The sequence below is a fragment of the Heterocephalus glaber genome, unplaced genomic scaffold, assembly GCF_053883595.1.
Source record: "Heterocephalus glaber isolate CG9 unplaced genomic scaffold, H.glaber_assembly_v1.0 deba00000122, whole genome shotgun sequence".
Taxonomy (NCBI): domain Eukaryota; kingdom Metazoa; phylum Chordata; class Mammalia; order Rodentia; family Bathyergidae; genus Heterocephalus; species Heterocephalus glaber.
In genome coordinates, this window is record NW_028258138.1 from 72,566,418 (window position 1) to 72,582,678 (window position 16,261).

The window sequence follows — 16,261 nt, forward strand, 5'->3', positions numbered from 1 at the left end:
CCCATGTTCATAGCGGCACAGTTTGTGATAGCTGAAACTTGGAAGCAGCCCAGATGCCCATCAACTGGAAACTCGATTAAGAAAATATGGGTTTTTTTATAAAATGAAAAACTACTCAGCAATAAAAAATGAGAAATTAGAGACATTTATAGCTAAGTGGATGCACATTTGAGGTGATACTCTTAAGTGAAATAAACAGGACACACATGTGTAAATACCAAATAGTTTCTCTAGTTTGAGAAAATGAAAATGTAAATAAGGACTAAAATGTATAATAGATAATGTGAAATAGGAAGAAAAGGGGCAAAGGGGAAGGGGAAGTGGAAGGGGTAGGGGAAATTAAAGAAGGGAATGGAATTAATATGAGAAAATGAAAAAAATGGATACAAAGTCTTTGTAAGTAGGGTGATTTAGGGGTTGAAGGGAAGGCAGGAGAAGGGGGAAAAATGAGAACCAAGAGAGATTATGTAAAGGTGTAAATTTCCAATGATGAATGTCATTATATTGTATACCTAAAATGTACCAATAAAATAAAATTTTTAAAAAAACTAATAGATGGAAATTCCTGATCAGTCAGGCTGTCTGGCCTCCATCCCTTTTGAGGAACTGGACTCTTAAGAATATTAAGGTTCTGATGGCATGCTCATGGGGTCTAAGCAGCACTCAGACAAAAGCTGGTTGCACAGACAGGTTCATAACTCCAAGAGATATGGGCCACCACAGTGCCCAGCACTTAACTGGATTCACCTGCCACTGTGATTCTAGCAGCAGAAGGAATTACAGGCATCCCAGATGGGGCACTGGGGTGCTGAGCTTCTGCCAGAAGTAGTCTGAAGGAATCAGGCCAGGGCCAGACAGAATACAGGGTAGTTGTTGAAGGAAGCATTGATGACAGTATAGACTGAGATTCATTTCGCCTGCCTTCTCCACCTCGCTCATCAATAAACTATTTCTATTCATTGCTATTACAATGGCCTCCAAGAGCTGCCCTATCAGTGAAATCTAGAAAGAAAAAGTGACTCTCCAGTGAATCTCACCCAATCCTTTTTTCTATTTTTCCAGAATGAACATCCATATATCTGAAAGAAATGATAAAGAAGTCCAGTGTGTTGTTCAGCCTTACTCGTTGAAAATGCTACATGGTTTTGATTAAAGGAAAATCTTTCTATAAGTATCCATTTCTATATCATTTCCTTCACAAGTTTTTGAGCAAAATGTGTGAAACTCTCTCTCAAAAAAACTTTTGGAATTCTCTCAAAAGCCAAGAGAATGTTACCTTTAGTAATAGTGAGAACATTAGGACTCCCTGTAAGTGAAAGAACCTCCCTATGTCAGTTCTGTTCCCTGTGTTTAGAACAGACTTTAATTCTCTAACTGCTTCTTTTAATTTCAGAGCACATTTGTGAGCCAGTCTCACCAAAATGGTTCCTTCCCTGGGAATAATATTTAGGACCAATGTGTCCTGCTTAAGACCAGATTCCTCACTTTATGTTTACAAAATATATTTTTATATGGGATTCCTAGTTCTGGGAGTACTGGCTTTTATCTGCCCTGAATTCTACAGTAGTGTCCCATTTCATTTTATGTATGTGGGACTGAACAATTACCTCTGTGGTTGAGGTAGAAAAATGTATTTTACAACTTTATAGTGTTCATAGTAATATTTGAAAATATAAATAAATGTATAATAAAACCAAACAGCAAAAAAGATATAACCAGTCAACACTGAATGGAAAGGAGACTGGGTTAAAAAAAATAAAAGGAAAGAAGAAAGAAGAAGTACTTCATCTTAGTTATTACTCATGCTCTTTACAGTAGTAGATAGTTAAGATTATGGCAAGTTGTATTATAAATGTCATGAATTATGCATAAATACAAACCTTCATAGTACAATCAAGATAATGAAAACATACCAAAAATGTTTAAATGCACAGTGTAATATTATAACAGTTTAACTACAAAGTACTTGTCATGTCCACAAAAGTCTAAACTAATCTATTAAAAGAATAAAAGTACTTTTTTAAAAAAGCATATACTATGATAATGCAGTTACTGTGCTGTAAAGAAAAACCTACCCCTTCTGAGGAATGCTTATCCCTCTGCCAGGACCAATAAAGAGTATGATGACCTAGTTATTGTCCGGGACATAGTGAGCAAAGGAACCTGAATTTGGGGAATCAGGACAGGGAGGTAGAACCAGCCCTAGATCCCAGAGCCACATCTCCCTGGGTTGTTGCAGACATTGAGCGGATGAACCTCCTCAGAAGTGATGAGCAAGGCTTGGTGGAGTGCACTAGAGAAAGCAGGAAGCTGTTGTCGCTTTTGAGTCCTAGTTCTCCTCTTGATAAAAATGACTGAGGCGACTGACTGCAATGATCAATGGTACCCCAGCCCACTAGCTAATCCTTGAAATCTGGGCTCTGAGCTAGGCAGTCTGGACCCCTGTATCAGAGTGTTCCCCTTCCAGTTACCTAAACCGAAGTCCTTTCCTATCTTCCCTCTAACCTTCCAATTAAAGCTTTTTTCCTATAAATTTGTGCTTTAGTTTTAATTTCCATTTCTACTAAAGCAAAGACCTATGTTAGCTAGGGACAGATTTAGTGCCTGAACATGGGGCTCTCAGAATTTGCCTTGACTCGGTAATTCGCTGACAATGGCCCCTGTGGAAGGATGAATCCCCAGCAGGAAAATCGGCCCCACAGTTAGTCTTCTAATCCTTTTTTCCTTCCCCTGATCCCTCCATGTTAAATTTCCCTGGGACACCAAGGACTCTGTGGAGACTTTTACTGACTGGGAATTGCAGGCCCCAGTTGGATGTCCAGATTAGTTGCTGGTTGTCTCAGTCATTGGTCTTTTGTTTGGAAAGGCACTGGTTCTTTTTCTAAAATCCCCTGGATTAGAGACAGATCTTTCATTGGGCAAGGCATCCAAATGTCTTAGATTTCCTCTCTCGGTGCTATCTGCTCTGTTCCACCTCTGTACTCACACTTCTCAGACAGGGAACAACACCCTCCATTCTTATGATTCATAACTTTCTTCCCTTGGGTTATGTCCTATGCCACTATCTGGGGGGAAATCCGATCCTATGATTCATGTGAAAATCTCCTGCTCCTTTTCCTTTACACTCAGAGTCAGTAAAGGTCAACCCCTACTCTTTCACTCAGGTTAGAAATCTAATTCCTTAGCCAGGTGTGGTGGCTTCTTAATCCCAGCATTTGAGAGGCTGAGGTAGGAAGACTGCTTCGAGTTCAAGACAAGAGGATTGCCTGGGCTTAGTAGCAAGACCCTGTTTCAAAAAACAAAAAAATCTAGTAGCTCCTCAGCCTGTGTAGTTGGGCTGATTTGAGGAGGTGGGCTCAATTCATTCATGCCTGCTCTTTTGCAAACTTCTATGCCTGACGCCTTTCTCAGCTCCATCCCAAACTCCAACCCTTATCTTTGCCAACTTCAGAGCTTCAGTCAGCCCCTCAAAGACTGATTAAATTTCTTTCCTGTCCTTTACCATACTAATCTCCTTTATGACCTTATGGGACAGGTGGCAGAGCCTGATCTTTCGGGATTGCTGGAGCGGAAGCTTTTACCTAAAACTTCAGTAACAAGTCTTGTAAGCTGCACCAGGAAAAAGCACACCTTTAGGCATTAACCACTCAAGCTAGCCTAGATCCCCGATGATGAGGAAAGATTGGATGGCCCCATGCAGTTATTGAAATTACTTTTATTCAAGGATATTTTCTGTCCACTTTGGCCAACATTAGTTGTTTCCTACTACGGTTTAATAGAATAGAAAAATAAATCCTAAAATTTGACAGGGGCTCTGATTTTGACCCCTGGTAACTACCTTTCTGACATTGGACCTTGCTGTCTCATTTGTCATTTGAGAACTTTTGGCATACTGGGCTAAGTACATTTGGATTTGATGAAGAAATTGTCATGTCAATGGATTGTCCTTGAGCACTTTTGGGGCTCTGGACTTCAGTCATCTGGTTTTGAGAAGGGAATTTGCCTTGTTATTTGAGCCTTCTGTAGTGGCACCTAGACACCCACTGGGAGAACAGGTTAAGACCACCAACATTTTTGGGGGGCTGCCTGGCAGACATCAAAGGAAGCACATACTAGGCCACAGTGAAACTGGCTTAATCACCCAAAGTATCAAGGCTGACTGATTGCATCACTCTAGCCCTCAAGGTAAATACTATGGCTTGGCCTGGCCCATGTGCAAAAAAAAAAAAAAAAAAAAAAAAGTTAAGAAATCAGGGTATATGAGACATGTCTATTGAAGTTTATGTCTGTACCACCAGTAACCCTCTAGGGAAAATTCTAGGTAATTTTTCTAAATTACGGCTATAAACCTATGACTAGAAAAAAAATTTATTTTTCTAATACCATATGACTAATACATCTTAAAGTGTACTCTGATTTAATGTAATTGTTTTATGTGTTCTATATGTTTTTTTGTCTGTCTGCCAGTTAATCTATGTTTGTGATGATTATTAATATAATTTTCTTACGTGTTCTTTTGTTTCTTAGTCTGTGTTAATGGTAACTGACTTGATAAACGCTAAAAATCTGATGGGGCAACAACAATTCCATCAATTTATCTACATAAGGGTCTCCAGACTTGGAAGAAAAGAGACAAATACTCCCTCTGACCCATTTGTGTGGCCCTAAGTGACAAGAATCTTAGTGGAGGTGCCAGGGGTGAACAATCCCAGGACATGCAGCAGTCTCACAGGGAACCATCTGAGAGGAATATATCTCATTCTTGGGTTAGATGGAGCTCTCATAGCTCATCTGAAAAGTCCAAATGAGGGGATGGTTGCCCAGCATCTTGAATTAATCCAAACCTGTTAGCATTTGGGGCTTTTGGGGACACATATAAAGGAATATTCAGCTCATTGCTGACACTCTGGGAAGGATTCTCCACAAGCAGCACACTCTGATCCAAAGCATTTCCCTAACAAAGACTCTTGCAACAGCCAAGAGACAAGTCTCCAACAAGTTGTCTTCTAAGAACAGTATTGGACATAACTTAATTCAGAATTCAGCACAATAAATTGCTCTAAAGTTCCTAAAGTAACTACCACAGCTGCTCCATTTTAACATTTTTAGCTTATTTCTTTTCCCTTTTGGTTCTGTGCACTGGTGGGGTTTTTTGTTTGTTTATTTGTTTTTTGTTTGCTTGTTTTTCTTAAATCTGATTTCTTCTCTGTCATCTTTAGTGAAAAATGGGTTGTTGTTGCTAGTTATCCCAGATAGCCATGACTAAAATGCAAGGATTAAAGCTTGGATTAAAATGCAAAATATGTTAAAGGAGACCTCTTTGAAACTCAAGAATTGCTAAAGTTGGTAAAATGTTTTACCTAGATTGTTGGCCAAGTAGCATATTTATCTTTGTTAAAATTTAAGATACAGTATTCATTGCTTTCTGTATTTCAAGTACAATGACTTTAGCCTTTTCTTAGACAAAGAAATAACTTAATGTTAGTTATGTTGCTTTGATACCTTGGATCTTATAGGTATATTAAATAGGAATGGGATAAATGCTTACAAGTTCTTATAATAGAATTTCTAAGTATATGTGGGTCTATTAAATGTGTTTTCATAACTTGTAAAAAATAAAGGGTGTAGGATTGCTTTCTTCTTGGTTTTTCATTAAATGTAAGTTTATTAAAAGTTAAATTCTAATGTATAATTATATAAATAAGGGGAGTTATGTTTGTATTTAAAAGGAATATATTTTATCTTATTAAGAAACAGAGTAATTTGTCCAAATTCAGAAACTTTGTAAAATTGGTTTTAAAGGTGAATTTAAAGAATGAAACCAGTAAGTCAAAAAGAGAGATGTAATGAAATGTATGTATAAGAGAATAGTTTTTGAAAGAAAAGATCTTATACGGTGAGGTTTTGTGCTACGAAGTGGAAAGACAAAGATGAGAACAAAAACAGAAAGCTTATGTATATTGCAAAAAAGTCTATTGAGGATGAAATTTATGGGAGGAAATATGTATGTACGATAAAGTGGACTGTGATTTCAAAGAGCATTTAAAGAGTTTTTAACTCAAAATCTATAACATTAATGCAAAACCAAATTCTATTTTTAAAAGAATATTTTCTTAAAATGTTAACTTACTTTTACTAAATTTACAAAAACTGGCCAAGAAACAAAGGTTTATGTTTTATCAAGACAATGACTTTTGTTTCCTATTAAGCTTTTGATTATGAAGGAAGCTGAAGCTTCACAGAGGCAGTTTTATATTTGACACTGTTTATATCTGAGACTAGATAAGTATACATCTGAGGACTAAATATGCTGTATAAATATGCAAAGTTTGTAAAACTAAAGATGTATAAATTTGATAAGTGCACAATAATGAGTAAGTGCTCTTTTTTATGCAATATGCATTGCATCTGGACTTTAAATATATAAAATGGTCAGTAAAACTTAACACTTTTGCTGTTAATAACAACATTAACAGTAATAGTAACATTTCGGTACTATTCAGGTGAGAAAAAAAACCTTCCTTTTGGACAATTCTGCCAAGTGAAATATGGTGTACATCTATTGGCTTTAACTAAATAAACATTTTGTTGTATAAATGAAATGCACTTACTTGTATATTAGATATTATGTCTATTTATGATTTTCTAAGCTTGTAAGAGATCTAAAGCTATCTTCTGTTGTTTTTTGTTTGTTTGGTTTTTGGTTTTTTTGGTCAGTATTGTTAAACTTTGTAGATATGTTAAATGTAAGAATGACACAATTATATCTATACTATTGAGCCATGAATTATAAATTTCACCTTAAAAGTAAAAGGCTAAGTTGATATATAAACATTTCTTATGTAACTGTTATACTAATTACCATTGACTTCTTTGTACATTAAATGCATTTGTTTTCCCTAAGTGTACAAGCCTTCTAGAGCTTGAGGAAAACACAATGAGGTACAGGCCCCCCCACCCCATCCCCCATGACCAACATTGTTTGTAATGATAGACTTCTTTTAGGTTGTGTTCCTAATAGTATTAAGATAATTAAATATGCCTAAACATTGTGCATTTCAAAATTAGTCACCTAAAAGATATATTTGTAAGCAAATACATTCTACTTGAAAGAACTCTAAATCTGACAAAATTAGACTTAAGACTGGTATAACTGACCTTCTGAGTGTTCAACAACAGAGGTTTGGAGACAAAAACTAAGAAAGATAAAAGAGATAAGAGGACAGCCAATATTTTGGCCCTTGTCCTTTAAGGTCAGCCAGCACCCAGGGCATGATGGGACCCCTCTGAAAGGACCCTGCAACTCCAGTGAGTCTCCCAATCTCCCAAGCAGGGGGATTGTTAGACCCCAGAGAACAGGAGCCAACCAATGTGCATTGTGCTAAAAGGAGGTTCACTAAGGAGAAAAATGTCCCCATGCTTCCAAGGGAAGCCATATAGTCAAGCAAGATCGTGGTCACAACTGGTAAAGATCTGAGGGAACCAAAAGGCTTTTCCTTTGTGCCCCAAAATAACCCCTGAGAAACCTTGTGTAACCTTAACAGTAAAAGGAAGTTAATTTTGATTACCTACTTGGTCTTAAACACCCAATGACCAATTATAACCACGGAGTAAAATAGTTAATAATATAAAAGGAAAAAAGAGAAGGAGACAGATCTTTTGACTCTTCTTCCTTAAGATTAAGGAGGATAAAGTCTCTCAGTGGGGAATGATGCAGTCATGACAAAGTCAGAAACCACCATAGGGATGGGGGAGTTCTGGGCTCCTAGCCTGCTAGTTATTAAAAGTATGATTTGTGTTTTCTTCTGGAATACTCAGCAACTTTTTAAAAGCCATTTTTGGTTTGAATCATGACTCTTCACTTGGGCCTACATATGCCCGATAGGTAACTAAAAGTAGAACAAAGCTTGACCTTCATTTTTTTATCTTTTATTGCATAAAACATGGGTCAGATCTCTTCTCAGTTCTGCATAGGGGTATATTGATCATTTTGAGAATATCTGTGTAGGAGAGCTCGCCAGACAGTGTTGACAAGCCCTGAATTTACAGGATCTCATCCCCCTTCAAGACTCCAAGATAAGAGGTTTACGGGACATTCAGCTACACCTAGAAGTCTCCAGCCCGTGTCCTAAACCTGTGATCTCCTGGATTCCAGGAAAGGCAGAGCCACCCCGCATGACTGAAACTACCATAAACAGAGACAATCCTTTGCTGGAAATGAAAGTGTTCCTCAGTCATAAAGATTCCAGTACACTGGGACTGAGATAATGATCCACAGGGCCCCATCCCACCAGTGAATCCTTGAAAGCTGGCCTCCCACCATTTTGGGTGGGTCAGTCTGAAAACCTGTATCAGAGTGTGCTCTCTCCAGCTACCTGAGCTGGAATCTTTTCCTATTCCTTCTAACTTTCCAACTGACACTTTTTTCTGTTAAAAAAAAAAAAAGTAACTCAGGTGATTGCCTGAGAAAGCCATGCAAGAACCAAGAAAGATACTGAAATATTCAAAAAAAATGACAGATTTTTATCAACAGAGATATATATAAAATAAATGATCTGTGCATTGAGTGCTCTAACAAGTCTTGGAAGAAGGCTCAGATGGGCAGTCTGTCAAAATGGACTTATACAATAATCTCCTTGGTGGCCGGTAAGGGGTTTAGATGATACTGAAGTTATTGTTATGTTTCATCTTGCTGGAAGCAGAGCTGGAGAATAGAACTACCATCCTGATGACGTGACCAGAAGGGAGCTTAGGACTTTTTCCCCTCGTGGTTCAGAGAGGAAGAGCTGAAGTGGAAGTAGAAAGACCATAATGTGGATCATCCTGAAGCTTGCTTAGCCTGCAGATGTTCTAGGGGAGTATAGGTTGGCCCAAAGCTGGCCTAGAAAACTGTTTAAAGCAATAATGGGAAAACTGGGTACAGGAAAGATGCAAATAGCCCAGTAAAAATGAGTTGGGAAGCCTAGTTTAGTGTGGCATCAGTAAGGGATGAAGTAGCCTCAATACACCTAAAGAGAGCTTTAGGAGGCCCATGCCACAAAAATCATTCTTTATATTTTATGTAAAGGGCCCTGGAGGGTTGTAGACTGCTGTACTAGTCAGGGTCATTCTTGAAATATATCTGTTTTGTACCCTGCTTCTGACAACATTAGACTCTTAGCACCTGGCTGATTGCTTCTGTGTTTTTTAAGGAACAGTTCCCAATAAAGTTTTATTACATATTTAACTCTACATTTTCTGCCTCTACTTTATCAGTACTGCCCAAGCCTTGTAGTCTGATTTTCCTCTCTGGTCTCTTAATATACTTCCTTTCCCTCATCATCTCTATGGTTTGAAGTCTCTGACTCATCCTAAACCCCCTTCTTCCTTCCTTTTAACTATTATATAAAAAACAGGGGCTTATATACTCCTGTATGTTTACCTCATTAATAAAACATAAAATATCAAGTAAAAGAACAGCAGTTGTTTCTGAGAACAACTAGGAAATTCAGAATAAGGAAGGGATATTTAATTTTTAGTTTGCAGCATTTCCTTCTGTATAATTTTTAAATTATGTGCTTGTGTGTACATTAAACAAAAGCTTAATGTGAAACTATTCCTGAAAATACCTTGATTATGAAATAAATGCACACATATGTATACACATATAGCATGTAAGAAAAGCCAGGAAGATTCTGGAAAAAGAAAACTATCTAGATTCTATGAGGGCAGGGATATATCTAACTTCTTCATCAATGGACCCAGGCATCAAAGATACTGCCTCAAAAAAAATATTTGTTTTAAAAGCAAATGAAGTATTAACATGCCCTTTGGTGAAACTATCTCTCCTTTGTATATTAAGTTCTTAAAATCTGCCATGCTCCAAATTTGGAGGAAAGAAAGCAAAAAATGAGTTGAAAGGGGTCACTGGATATAATAACAGTACTAGCTCACATTACAGCATGTTTGCCACGTACAGGTGCTCTTTTAGGCCTTTGAACTCATTACCCCCATTTAATCCTCACAATGACCCTGAGATTTAGGTTAATGGGATATTCTGTCTGTTTTGCTGAGAAGAAAACCTAAGCCCAGAGACATCAGAGTAATTTACCCAGTGTCATTAAGTTTGGAAGGTAGCAGATCTGGGGGACATTGTGTGAAGCAACACACACACACACACACACACACACACACACACACACTTTATTTCCTATCCCCTGGAGCTACAGAAGAGATAGCAGTTTGATTGTGTGTCTACACCACATCTTGTACCTCAGCCCACATGAGTTGTCACTGAGTTTTTCATAAACCATTCTATCATCTGATGAGGTCATAAGCTGTGGCTAATAAGGCACATGATAAGACCAGTGAAAATGGGATTCCAGTCAGAGGAAAGATGGAATTTATTTGCTGCCGCCAACTGCTTCCCCTCCTCCCCTGTCACTTATTTTTCTTTTGCAGTGCACCTTCTCCCCCACAATTCTAATGCCAGTTTCCTCCAGTCAGTGTCCTCGCCTCTGTTAACCCGGGCTTGGAAACAGAGACATCTCTGACACCTGCCCTGTGACATTTCCCTCAGCATCCACTGCCCACCCCACCCTCCTGTTGCCTTTGGTCATCACTAGGCCATGCAAGGTGCCCCCAGCTCTAGCACCTACCTCTTCTTTTCTCATTCAGGCCCTGATTTACTCCTTCCAAGAATATGAACATCACCACCCAACTGATCCCCATTCTCCGTCTTTTTTACCCTATTTTTTATCCAAAACACCCAAAGGAACAGGAGGTAAAACAACAAAAGAAGTTCTGTCATTCTTTTTCCCTAGTCACACCACTGTTATCCAGCTTCTAAAGTATCTTACCTTAGACATACTGTACTGTGTGTGTGTGTGTGCATGTGTGTGTGTGTATTCCTCCTTATTCCAGCAGATATAGTTTGCTTATACACCATGCTATAAGGAAATCAGAAGGTTCTTGCTAGGATGATTAATGCACCAGTCTTCATGGTGACTCTTCAGGTGAAAAGCATATGTCTTTACTGTATATTTTCAGGCTTATCTATTTGCTAGCACCATTAGGGATCTTATAATAAAACTGAAATTCCATGGGCCTTAACTCTGTCCATTTGTTCACACCAGAAGGAGATACAGATAATGAATCCTGCACTGCCCTTAGATATACATTTCCAAGCCTGCTCCAATTTGAACAAATCATATGACTCTCAGTTGGGTGAACAGTCACCCTGAACTAGATCTTCTGTTTTCTGTGCTCTATATTTTTGTCTTTCTTGATTATTCCCTAATTTGATAGTACATATCCTCCAGCAGCTTTCTTTTACATGGGAAGTAAATGTAATGAGATTTTTGTATACCTGAAAAGGTCTTTATTCTACTTTCCCATTTAAATAGTAATTTAGCTTGGTATAGAATTTTAGGTTGAAAATCATTTCGGTTGTCTATAGCTTCCAATGTTGCTATTGAGAAATCTACATATATTCTTACTCCTTTTCATAAGGAAGCTTTTAGGAACTTTTCTCCAATGTTCTGAAATTTTGTCATAAGATTTGTTTTCATCCACTGTGATTAGCATATCTTTAAATATGTATCCTTTCCTCCACAAAATTTTCCTGAATCTTTCATTGATTATTTTCTCCCCACAATTTCTCTAATCTCTCATTTTAGGATGTTGAATTTCTAAATGCTCAGTCTCCTAGATCAGTATACTTTCTTATCTTTTTCTCTTATTGTCCATCTTTTTATCTTTTGTTCCATTTCTTAAAGATTTCCTCAACTTTATCTTCCAAACTTTCAGTTGAATTTTAAAATTTCTACTGTATCACATTTCTAGAATTCTTTGTTCTCTGAATGTTTCACTTTTGCAAGGAGTCCATTTTTAAAATTAAGTTTATTGGTACATTTTAGGTATACAATATAATGACATTCTTCATTGGAAATTTGCACCTTTACATAAGTCTCTCTTGGTTCTTATTTTTCCCCCTTCCCCTGCCCTCCCTTCAACCCCTCCATCCCTACCCATTGACAAAGACTTTGTTTCTATTTTTTCATTTTCTCATATTAATTCCATTCCCTTCTATCCTTTCCTCTACCCCTCCCACTTCCCCTTCCCCTTTGCCCCTTTTCTTCCTTTTTCACAGTATCTATTATAACCTTTTAGAATGTATTTACACTTTCAGTTTCTCACACTAGAGAAACTATTTGGTATTTACACATATGTGTCCTATTTATTTCACTTAAGAGTATCACCTCGATGTGCATCCACTTAGCTATAAATGTCTCTAATTTCTCATTTTTTATGGCTGAGTAGTACTCCATTTTATTTTTAAAACCACATTTTCTTTATTCAGTCTCCAGTTGAGAGGCAACTGGGCTGCTTCCAAGTTTTAGCCATTAAAAATTGTGCTGCTGTGAACATGTATGCACATATATCACCGTGGTATGATTTTTTTGTAATTCTATGGGGAAGATACCCAGCAGGGGACTAGCTGGATCAAATGGGACTTCCAGTAGTAGTTCTTTGAGGTATCTCCATACTGATTTCCACAGTGGTTGCACCAGTCTACAGTCCCACCAGCAGTGGAGCAGGGTTACTCTTTGGCCACAGCCCCGCTAGCATTTGTTATTGGTTGATTTCATGATAGCAGCCATTCTTTCTGGAGTGAGGTGGAATTTTAGAGAATTGTATTCATTTGCATCTCGTGAATGACCAGTGATGTTGAGCATTTTTTCCTATGTTTATTTGCTATTTCTACTTCTTTGTCTGAGAAATGTCTGTTCATTTCAGATGACCATTTTTGGATTGGGTCTTTAAATTTGGGAGGTTTGATTTTTTTCAAGTTCTTTATAGACTCTAGATAGTGGACCTTTGTCTGAGGAACAGTAGGTGAAAAATTTTTCCCACATTGTGGGTTGTCTCTACACACTGTTGGAGGTTTCTCTTGCTGTGCAGAAGCTTTTTAATAAGAAGAGATCCCACTTGTTGATTGTTTGTGCTAGTTCACGAGCAACTGAGGTTTTGTTCATAAAATCTTTTTCTACACCAGTGTCTTCAAGAGTTCTACCTAACCTCTGTTCCAGCTGGTTCAGAGTTTCTATTTTAATATTTAGATCTTTAATCCATTTTGATTTTAGTTTAGTGCATGGTGAGAGATATAGGTCTAGTTTTAAAGCTTGGCAAGTTGAAATCCAATTTTTCCAGCACCATCTATTAAAGAGGCTATCTTTCCTCCAGTGAGGGTGTTTGGCTCCTTTGTTGAACATGAGGTGGCTGAGTGTATCTAGCGTTGTTTCTGCATCTTCTAATCTGTTCCACTGGTCCTCAGGTCTGTTTCTTTGCCAGTACCATGCTCTTTTATCACAGTGGCTTTATAGTATAAGTTTCAAGTTGGGCATTGTAATACCCCCCGCCATATCTCTGTTGCCTAGAATTGCTTTTGCTATTCTAGGTCTCTTCTTGTTCTAAATGAATTTTTGGATTGTTTTCTCAAGGTCTGTGAAGTGTGCTGCTGGGATTTCAATTGGGATTGCATTGAAGCTATATAGAAGTTTTGGAAGTATGGTCATTTTCACTATGTTGATTCTTCCTACCCAGGAGCAAGGGATGTCTTTCCATTTTCTGATATCATCTTCAATCTCTCTTTTCAGAGTGCTATAGTTTTCAGAAAAGAAGTCTTTGATTTCTTTTGTTAGGTTGATTCCTAGGTATTTAAGTTTTTGGGTGCTATTGGGAAAGGAATTGTTTTCTTAATTTCTCTCTCAGTGAGTCTGTCATTGGTGTAGAGGAAAGCTATTGACTTTTGTGTGTTGACCTTGTAACCAGCTACTCTACTGAATTTGGTTATTAAGTCTAGAAGACTTGGCGGAGTTCTTGGGGTCTTCTATATAGAGTATCTTGTCATCTGCAAATAATGACAATTTGACTTCTTCATTTCCTATCTTTATTCCTTTTATTTCTTTCTCTTGTCTAATTGCTGTGGCTAATGTTTCCAAAACTATATGGAACAGGAGTGGTGATAGTGGACATCCTTGTCTTGTTCCTGATTTGAGTGTGAAGGATTTCAGTTTTTGACCATTTGGTATGATATTGGCTGTTGGTTTTTCATAGATGGCTTTTATCAAATTGAAGTAGAGATCATCTGTTCCAATTTTTTGTAGGGTTTTTATCATAAATGCATGTTGGATTTTGTCAAATGCTTTTTCTGCACCTATTGAGATGATCATATGGTTTTTGTCCTTGGCTCTATTGATATAGTGTATTACAATGACTGATTTGCATATGTTGAACCATCCCTGCATCCCTGGGATGAATTCCACTTGGTCAGGGTGTATGATCTTTCTGCATTCTATTTGCCAGTATCTTATTAAGGATATTTGCATCTATGTTCATTAGTGAGAACGGCCTATAGTTCTCTTTTTCAGTTGGGTCTTTCTCTGCTTTGGGGATCAAGGTGATGCTTGCTTCCAGGAATGAATGCGGGAATATTGCTGCCCTTTCAACTTCAATGAAGCATTTAAGTAATAGTGGCAGAAGTTCCTCTCTAAATGTCTTGTAGAATTCAGCAGTGAAGCCATCAGGGCCCAGGCTTTTCTTAGTTGGTAAGTTTTAAATACGTTTACAATTTCATTGGTTGATTTTGGATTGTTTAGAATTTTTAGGTTTTCTTCATTCAACTTCGGTAATTCATACATATCTAGGAATCTGTCCATTTCTTCTGAATTTTCTATCTTAATGGCATACAGATTCTCGAAGTAGGTATTGATGATCCTCTGGATTTCTGCTGGGTCTCTTATAATTTCACCCTTTTCATTCCTAATGGCATGGATTGGGGCCTTTTCTTTCCTTTTTCTGATAAGTTTGGCTAAGAGTTTGTTAATTTTGTTTATACTTTTGAAGAGCCAACTCTTGGCTTCATTGATTTTTTGTATCATTCTCAGTCTCCATTACATTGATTTCTGCTCTGATCTTTATAATATCCTCCTTTGTATGACCTTTGGGTTTGTCCTGCTCTTCTTTTTCTAGAAGCTTGAGGTTCAGCATCATGTTGTTTAATTGGGCTCGTTCTGTTTTCCTAATATGAGTATTCACTGCTGTGAATTTCCCTCATAGGACTGCTTTCATTGTGTCCCATAGATTCCAATATGTTGTATTGTCATTGTCATTTAATTTCAGGAACTATCTGATTTCTTCTTAAATTTCCTCTGTGACCCATTGGTTATTCAGAAGTGTGTTGTGCAGTTTCCATGTGTGTATGGAATTCTTGCAGTTTCTTTTGCTATTGATCTCCAATTTCATCGCACTATGGTCTGATAATACACAGGGGATAACTTCAATTCCTTTGCACTTACTTAAACATGTTCTATGAGCAAGTATGTGGTCTATTTTGGAGAACAACCCATGTGCAGCTGAAAAGAATATGTATTCTGATTTGGTGGGGTGGAACACTCTGTAAACATCTGTTAAGTTCATTTGTTCAAGAGTTTGATTGAGTTCTAATATTTCATTACTTATTTTTTTGTCTAGTTGACCTATCTATTTGTGACAGTGGGGTGTTGAGGTCCCCTACGACAATTGTATTAGTGAATATATGACTTTTCATGTCCGTTAGTATTTGTTTTATATTGTTGGGTACATTAGTGTTTGGTGCATAGATATTTATGATTGTCATCTCTTCCTATTGGACTGTTCCCTTTACAAGGATGTAGTGTCCTTCTTTGTCTCTCTTAATCAGTATTGCTTTGAAATCCACTTGATCTGCAAAGAGGATAGCTATTCCTGCTTTTTTTCAGGTTCCTGTCCCATGAAGTATTGTTTTCCACCCTTTAACTTTCAGTCTATGAGTTTCTTTTTGAATTAAGTGTGTTTCTTGTATGCAGCATATTGTTGGATCTTGTTTCTTGACCCATTCTGTCAGTCTATTTCTTTTGATCAGGGAATTGAGACCATTGACATTGATGGTTATAACTGATACATATTGACTTATCATTGTCATGACTTTTCAGTTTGTTGGATTCTCCCTCTTTGCATTTAATTTCTTGTTGTTCCTGATGGATTCATTCTTCTGTGCTTCCTGGGGTTGCAATCCTCATTGTCTTTTCCTAGGATATTGTCTAAAATTTTTTGGAGTGCTTATTTGGTATTCACGAAGTTCCTAAGGTGCTCTTTGTCATAAAAGTATATTATTTCTCCATCCATTTTGAAAGATAGTTTTGTAGGGTACATCAATCTGGGTTGGTGACTGTTTTTCTGTAGGGCTTGGAATAAGTCACTC

The 16,261-nt window shown here is 37.5% G+C and overlaps 1 protein-coding gene across 5 annotated transcripts in view; it reads left to right on the plus strand.

Moving 5' to 3' along the window:
• Positions 1 to 16,261, plus strand: part of Cd86 (CD86 molecule) — a 128,538-nt gene that overhangs the window by 74,884 nt on the left and 37,393 nt on the right. For 4 of the 5 annotated variants that reach the window (XM_004873593.4, XM_087216134.1, XM_021251280.2 and 1 more), the window contains one exon: positions 1,063 to 5,949. The exons of the other annotated variant lie outside the window; for it this stretch is intronic. In XM_004873593.4, the coding sequence (XP_004873650.2) occupies positions 1,063 to 1,153 (91 nt within the window). In that variant the 3' untranslated portion in view covers positions 1,154 to 5,949. Of the gene's footprint in view, positions 1 to 1,062; positions 5,950 to 16,261 lie in introns of those variants that run through there. 5 annotated transcript variants of the gene reach the window in all.